The sequence below is a fragment of the Pseudophryne corroboree genome, chromosome 7, assembly GCF_028390025.1.
Source record: "Pseudophryne corroboree isolate aPseCor3 chromosome 7, aPseCor3.hap2, whole genome shotgun sequence".
NCBI lineage: Eukaryota > Metazoa > Chordata > Amphibia > Anura > Myobatrachidae > Pseudophryne > Pseudophryne corroboree.
The window spans coordinates 454,332,238-454,341,163 of NC_086450.1; the positions used below are offsets into that span (position 1 = coordinate 454,332,238).

The following is an 8,926-nucleotide window of genomic DNA, read 5'->3' on the forward strand; positions in this document are numbered from 1 at the left end:
AGAGTACCAGTGTGCACCAATAAGGTTAATGTTGCCCTGTATTAACATTCGGAGCTTTAGGTTGCAATGCAGGCAGTTAGAGTACCAGTGTGCACAAGTAAGGTTAATGCTGCCCTGTAATCTACAGTATTAGGAGCTGAGCTCTGTGCTGTACTGCAGCCTATCCACTGTACTCTCCCGCTGTCCTGTGTTAAATGGCACCTGGGAAAGGACTTTTATCGAATCCAAAACACGCGAGTTCCAATGCCGGGAAGATGACGTTTTGCCTCGTTTTGGAGTCCGAGTTTTGTGGGAAAACTCGAGCTGGGGCTCGGATCCACTTGCAATCTTGAAATTTGGGTGTGTTCAGTTTTCTGCAAAACGGACCCGCACATCTCTAATTTTAACCCAATGCACTTCTTTACAGCCTTCTTTACATCTTTATTCTGTAGACTGTATATCAGCGGGTTTAACATGGGTGTAAAAACAGTGTACAGTACAGTGAAGACCAGCTCCAGGACTCTGTTCTGGTCTGATTGTGGCATCATAAAGTCAGAGGTAACTGTCCCATAAAATACGGTGAGAACCGTGAGGTGGGATGAGCAGGTGGAGAAGGCCTTTCTCCTGCCATCTCTGGATTTAATCTTCAGGATGGCGCTAATAATTTTTATATAAGACATCAAACTGCAGAAGAATGGACAGCATCCAAATATCAATACTTCTACATATACCACTATATAAAACAATTGTTGGTTGGCACATGCAATTTCCATGACAGATTTAGCATCACAGAAGTATCGCTGGATTATGTATGAATGACAGAAAGATATATTTGAGGCTGACAATGTAACTAGAAAAGAATTTAAGCAACCAGATGTCCATATGGCAACCATGAGTTGTACACAAAGTTTCCTGTTAAATATATGGTGATAGTGTAAGGGGTTACAGATAGCAACATACCGGTCATAGGCCATTGTGGATAAAAGGACAACTTCTGCAACGGCAAATATATCAAAAAAATACATCTGGGTGAAGCATTGTATGAAGGACACTGTATAATTCCCAGACAGTAACATGTACAGAAGCTTAGGAATTGTGACCGTTGTGTAACAAAGATCTATTAAGGACAGATTACTGAGAAACAGATACATTGGGGTGTGTAAGTGTTCATCAATATAGATGACTATAATAATAACAGAATTAGCTAGCAGACCCGTCAGATATAATAAAAGAAACATAGTGAAAAAAAATGAATTAAATGTTGATGTAGTAGAAAAAGCTACAATATGGAATCCTGGAAATGATGTGAAATTTTCCATTAGGCGTTCATAAAATTCTGGAAAATTTTTATTGTATTTTTTGTTTAAATATGGTTTCTAAAAATTTATTTAATTAGAGGTATCATTCAGGAGGAGATTCAGGCAGTGACTGATCAGACTGACCCTTGTATCCTGGACAGATGACATCCTGAGGGGGGAATACAGGCATAAAAAAACAAGTGACAGTGAGTCTCTCCCAGTTATTGATGGAGCAAAACATTTTTATAGACCTTTGCAATAACTGAATGATTATCTAAAAATATTTTACTCAAGCATTGATTGTATAAACTGTAAATCAACAATTTATTCACTCCTAGTCATATATATAAATATATATATACATCACATAAAAGAAAGGATATGGTATAAAAGCAACCTTAGATGTGTCAATTTCTATAAAATTATTTATGACTGACATCATTAAATAAAAACTATAAGATGAATTTATTTAGACAGATTTTGCAAATAAAAGTATATTACATGAAATTAGTAAAATTGCACTTCCCCCACATCGTCGTGGAAGCGCCGGGGGCTATGGGGGCACCCGTCTGCCCCCAGTGTAAAAGGCCCTCCACAAATGGCTGCCATGTACCAGGAGAAAGTTGCTAGAGGTCATAATTGACCTGTTGCATCTGTTAGGGACATGGAAGTGCTGGGAACACTGGCGCCGCAGGTAAAACAGGCAAGTCTCCCGATTCTGTAGTTACCCCCCTGCCTGACCCCCCACTTAGTGAGTAAAGTGGGCGGCCTGGGCAGTTGATGATGCTAAATCGCATCATCATAGCCACGCCCCCTGTAGTATAATACCGGTAATCTCTGCATTACAGCGTGGGGGCTGTGGCTACAATGATGCCATTGTGGTAACCACGCCCCTGTTCCTCCTACACCATGCCCCCTCGACAAATCATACCTCTGCCCTGCCCTCCGCTGAGCTGACCTGGAGCGAGCTGCCAGGATGTTGGCAACTATGGTTCTGGCACCTGCCAAACAAACAGGTGCATTGTATGGATAGCAGATTTTTTATGCCCACATTTATTGTATGGTTTGATTTTTATTTCTTATTCACATCTCATACTCACCAATATTTAAATCTTAAATTACCCTAGAATTGAAAAAAATAACTATTTAAAAAATCATGTTGTATGCAGTTATCCATCTCCAGACATAGTTTATTTTTCTTTACAATGGCCCTCATTCCGAGTTGATCGCTCTCAAGCTACTTTTAGCAGCCGTGCAAACGCATAGTCGCCGCCCACGGGGGAGTGTATTTTTGCTTTGCTAAATTGCGAACGCCTGTGCAGCCGAGCGGCTACAAACACATTTTGTGCAAAACAAGACCAGCCCTGTAGTTACTTATTCTATGCGATGATTGCTGCGTCGAAGGTCCCGGAATTGACGTCAGACACCCGCCCTGCAAACGCCTGGACACGCCTGCGTTTTTTCAAACACTCCCAGAAAATGGTCAGGTGACACCCATATTTGCCTTTTTTTTTTAAAGATCGCTACGCAGCGAACAACGACAGCTAGCGATCAACTCGGAATGATGGCCAACCTGTATCTACTCAGCGTTTGATAAAAGGAAAATTATGGCTGCACACATAAATATTATGAAATTAATCAGTGACTCACATGCATAATTAAATGCATGGCAATCTTTCGACTCTCTGCAGTTTGATTACTCTATGGTTGTACCACAAATAGTTGTAAAACAAATTCTTCCCAAGTGAATCTGTTCCATTGAGCAGTGTATCCAGCAAGCAACCTAATTTCTTAGTGGAGCAGTGGGAATGATTCAGGGATATACTTAAAACTAATGGTTTATGCATACCTCACAATTGTCCCACCCGCTGTATGCAATGTCCCACGGTGTGCTTGTGTGTGTGTGTGTGTGTGTGTGTGCGTGTGTGCGTGTGTGTGTGTGTGTGTTGGGGGGGCGCGTTAGGAGGCTCCTGTCACTCGCTGCTCTGTTAGCAGAGCAGTGGTGAATAGATGCTGTGCTCTGGGAGATAGAGGGGGGGGGGGAGCACTCTTAACACCGCTGCAGAGCACCTGAGAATGGATAATGGGAACATTTGCCCATCATCCACATACACTGAGCCAGCTCTGAGACAGGCTAAAGGCTGTCCAGCATGACAAAAACTGGGCAATCCTCCAGCATGATGAAAACAGGGGTGTTGCTCGCGGGGTTGGCCCCCTCACCACTTACCACCTTACGGGCATGCGCACATTTGTCCCGCCTGCTGCACCATGACAGTTGGGAGGTATGGAAACATAAAATGATGTATAAAAGACAAGGAAATACACAAAACAAAGTTATGAAGAATAGGCAGAGAATCACATAGCATGTGGAAGTTACATGGAGAAAACAGGTAGATTAACAAAGCTCAAAACTGAAGTTTTTGTTGTACTGCAGAGTTTTTATTGCTCAGGTTTACACTTGCATCCCTAGAAAGAAGAAACATTTACAAGGATGACCAAGCCCCATTTTCTATTGAGATGGTGCCACTAAAACACCCAAATGTAACAGCATGTACTGTAGTCAACTTATTTAAGGTACTGATAAATGAAAACACTTTATTGGAAAGAAGGGACTTAAAAGGAGTCTATTATTATTCCTCCTGTCTTGTATCTCTGAGGAAGCTGCACGTTTTTGAGTGGTGAAATGCATCAGTTGTACCCACCAGTATGATCCATTGCTATATAAAGCATCACTATGCTGCCTTATTGCCTGGATCCTATAGTTCATTATTGTAGATGTCTTCTGGTCTGGGACCTTTTAGGAAACAATACAAGGAGCTGGCAGTGAGGAATATTAAGAATCTGCTACAATATTGACTACTTCCTCTATGGAAGCAAGTGGCTGCTACAGTGTGTATGAATGCTGATTAACAGATGCCATGTACTGAAGATGGACAGCTTAAAATACATGAGCAAATATGATTTTAGAAAGCAAGCTCTTTTCTGTCAAAGCCCCATATTGATACATTGCACACTGCATTCTGCTCTGGTTGCCATGATTCACTATTCCCTGACAAGACCTGGATTTTTGACTTAGACCATGCTGCACTACAGCTGGGGCAGATGTAACATGTGCAGAGAGATTTAGATTTGGGAGGGGTGTGTGTAAACTCAAATCTATACTGCAGTGTAAAAATAATCGGTTATTTGTGGGCTACTTGCAAAATCAGCCAGTATTTATATTTACCCTGCATGCAAAAATATTAAATGTATTTGCACCCCTTGCATTGCAGCATGGTTTGTCTAGGTGCAATTTGCTCTTTTCAGACATATATTTAATGTTAACCCACAATACTCAGTGTTTTAGAATGATAAAGAGAAGAGCACGACTTACCATGGGAATTCCAGGCAAGATAACTCCAAGTTCCAGCTTGTGTTACACTGGGACAATGAAGGTACTAATATATAATATAAACTATAAACCACAACGGAATAAAATGTGATTACATAATTGGTCCCATTTGCACTTAAGTGCAATTATACTATAATTCCATGATTCCCTTCCCCTTAATTTGTTGATCTATTTTGAGGTGCGTTGGGAGCTTCTGAACATTATGGCATGCATTATAATGTAACAGATTATTGGCTAAATACAACAAATCAATCTAAAGGAATCTAGCTTTAAAATGAACAGATATAAATTGTCATTATAAAGTGTGATAAAATATTCTGCAAAACAAAATATATATGGAACTGATGTTTTTTTATTTTAACTATTTTATTAATAATTGTATTCTTCTGTTATTTGTCACAGGCAAGCATTATTAATCCTGTCCCTTCTATTTAGATTACTGTCAGATATGTTACAACTATAACTTATATGTATTCTTTAAAAGTCTTTACTTCTGGTTCTGCCAAAGTATACAAGTATTGTATATACAGTACGTCCAAAAGGAATTTGAACATTGGAAGGATTATCAATTGGACAATTGAATACTTGGTATGATGGCAAAGTATCAATTCACTGAATACATTAGCATAATCCTGACAATGACATGGTAGATACTTTTTACGGTAGGTTTCAAGAACTCAAAATTTTATTTATTCTGGACTCAGGTTGAGCAATTTCTATAAAGGAGAGTTATTTACAATTATTATTTCTGTTTATGCAATCAAGGCATACCAAAAACCATGCAGAACATCCTGGACCAGGACCTCATGTTGCTCTTTAATGGTTTCAAGATATTAGGTTTTAGCTTCTTGATTGCGTCTGATAGAATAAGATAGGAATCCTTGTACCTTTTTCCATGATGTGTTCAGAGTGTTGACTTCTATCAATATACAGTAGTTCCTCATGACTCAAAGTCAATCAAAATTACTGTGGAAAATGTAACATTGTCATAATGTATCAAAATATGTAAAGAATGAAGTCAGGTAAATGTGTATTAAGGGGGTTATTCAGGTTTGTTAGCAAACCAAAAAAGTTAGCAATTGGGCAAAACCATGTTGCACAGCAGGTGGGGCAGATGTAACATGTGCAGAGAGAGTTATATTTGTCTCTGTGCATTGTAAATACTGTCTGCTTTATTTTTACACTGTAATTTAGATTTCAGTTTGAACACACCCCACCCAAATCTAACTCTCTCTGCACATGGTACATCTATCCCACCTGCAGAGCAACATGGTTTTGTCCAATTGCTAACTTTTTTGGCTCGCTAGCAAACCTGAATAAGGCCTAAGTCTGGTGGGGCTTATATGAAGAGAGATGTTGCTAGGCTGACCCCACTTCACCCTCCTCATGGAGATGGGGCACTCACATTTCCTTCTATTCTAAATGTATAATCTGTTAGAAAGTTACTAGAACTTGCAGACATTTTAATACAGACACCAATTAATTTGCTGTTTGATCTGTATGGAATATTTTCAATGGGTCCAATTCCAGGCTCCACAAATCTTTAAAATATAGACTTTACTATTTTATCTAAAACTAGTTTCTGTGACATTTCTAAAGTTAGTGTAAAATGTCTTTATTGGTTCATAAAACAGGTAAGCAAAAAAAGATATAAACTGGGTAATATAGAGTACATAAACTTTGCCAAGAACATTACAATTACATAAAGGAAGGTAGAAAAACAGTTCAAAACCTGTTTAGTGGTTAAGAAACCTCATACATGTGGAAGAAAATGCAGCTCTGTGTTTATGTATTAGCCAGGGAGGAATTACCCGAATAACATGTAATAAAAGAAAAAAAAGAAGAGAAGGAAAAAGAAAGATAAATAGAAATGGGGGTAGAGAAAAAGGAAAGACATTGGGGGTCAGGGGGCACAATGACAGGGCTGTTGGTAAGGAACGCATTAGCTTGCATGAAGAACAAATATCAAAGTGATACACAATGGAGAACCAAGATAAGCAGGATGGAATGCAAGAAGCCACAGGTCAAAAGTCAGAGGGGCAATAACGGGGGTAATAAGAGCCAAAGTAGTAGCAGAAAAAAAAGTAATGAATAGAAATGGATTCTTTAAAAACAAGCCAGCAAGAATAAGGTGTCTCAGAACTGATCATTATCATCTCTAGCCTAGGAGATTTTATCATGCATGTCCATATAAAAAAAATACATTGGAAAGCCAACTTGTAATAGTTGGAGGAGAGGAGTTGCACTTGTGCACTGGGATCCCCACCTTGGCCATGTTTTTAAGATGCTTCAAGAAGGTTTTTTTATTGGGTGAAATTGTCAGAAGAGATAGATAAAAAAAAAAAAATATATGAGATCTGAGTGGACAACCTCTATAGGACGTTTATTGATAGAATACCAGTAGGGTCTCCGTTTTGGGCAGTCCCAACATCTGCAGAACATCGCTAGTAGCTATCCAGAACTCCAATATGCATTTTGCTAAGGTTATCAGCATCTGTACCAGTGGGTAAGCAAATTGTTCTGATTTTCCTTGACACAGGTGCTTTGAGAACCAAGCTCTACACAAAGGTCACATTCCCAGGCCCTCAAAAAGTGTGGTGCATATGAATATAAATTCCCAATAAGAAGCTTATACAGTAGGTCTGGATGGTTGTATGCTTAGGAGACCATGGGCCTAAACGTAATTGTTGGAATGGTGTGAGGTGTCTACAAAGAGCAGTATGGGTATTGTTCATATGGAAGAAATGTTGAACCTGCAGGTATCTCTACACCTCATACTGTATGTGACAACCTAGATCGCTGTCATAGACACAAAGGAGTACATACGTTACAGATATGTCCACATACAGTACACCTTTCCTTTATCCTGCCATGTATGGCACGGCTTGGCATGCCATAGACTATGAGATTACGCACGCTTTGTGATTTTTCTTAATTTGCTTCTTTAATATGCTGCGTTAAACATATTCTATTATGGCAAACAAAAATTTAAAAATTAATTCAATCGCTACTTGTAGAAAAAGCTTAGCCATGCTATGCATGGCGTGCCACATTGAGCAAAATAGAAAAGGTGAATGTGGACACGTCTGCACATCCATTAATCACAAGCTGTCCAATACTGAACAGCTCCATACCTGACCAATGCGTGAACACTCAGGCATGTAGTCCAGGGAGAAAGATGGAGTTATAGCAAAATTATGTCAGAAGGGAGACTAACAGAAACATGAGCCCTAAGGGATTTCCAACATGAGAGCAAAGGAGTAAAAGTGAGGTGGTAGAGTGAGGAGCCATGAAGCAGTATTTGCTGGGGTATGCATTGCTTGATCCTTGATCTATATCCACTGCTTGTTGACAGGGCCCCTAGTCTATTCACCTATTCTAATAAGTAGTGTTGTCCAGTAGTATCCCTATATGCTAGGCAGTTGGAAACCTCCATGATGTGTATGTGTTTAGAGAAGAACTAGTCAACAGGTATGTCTCTCATTCCAGAGGATTTCCCTGATAAAAGTCTGAACATCTAGGAACCACCAGTTAGGGATCTGAATAGGTAGAGCTAGAGAAGGTACAGAAGGTATGGAAGGGAGTTCATCTTAAGGATTCTAAGTCCAAACCAAGTGAACATTTCAGATCACCAAGGCTGAATTTCCCTCCGTATCTTAGTAAGAGCAGAGTGAAGGTAGCTTGAAACAGATAAATCTTCTGTAATGAAAACCGCCAGATATTTCATTTGAGTATTTGCCAGCATAAAAATATATGTTAGTACAATCTCTTAAGGTGCAACTAGCCAGAGATAACCTGCAATAGTCAATCTTTATATAGCAGTGTCAGTGGACACTGTGGTGAGACACGTGGCCCCACTTCCGCAAGTTTGGAATTCTCAAACATCTGCAGTTCACATAATATATCTTACCTTAGAGTAATGAGATGTTATAATCATAATTACTGCAATCTACAGTTTCTTACATTTGGCTGTGACCTAGCTGCTTCTATTGAGCAATTCATATTCTGACTATGGCCCTCATTCCGAGTTGATTGCTCGCTATGGATTTTTGATGCACTGCGATTATGGCAGAACGGGGCTAATTTCGCATGCGTATGCACCGCAATGCGCAGGCGCATCGTACGGGTATAATGAGCATCGTGGTTTTGCACAGGTTCTAGCGACGCTTTCAGTCGCACTGGCGGACGCAAGGAGATTGACAGGAAGCGGGAGTTTCTGGGTGGCAACTGACCGTTTTCTGGGTGTTTTTGGAAAAAC

The 8,926-nt window shown here is 39.7% G+C and overlaps 1 protein-coding gene across 1 annotated transcript; it reads right to left on the minus strand.

Moving 5' to 3' along the window:
- Positions 1-215: 215 nt before the first annotated feature.
- Positions 216-1,298, minus strand: LOC134944270 (olfactory receptor 1-like). The gene has a single exon (XM_063932847.1). It carries the CDS (start codon positions 1,296-1,298, stop codon positions 216-218), a length of 1,083 nt encoding a protein of 360 aa, XP_063788917.1.
- Positions 1,299-8,926: the final 7,628 nt, after the last annotated feature.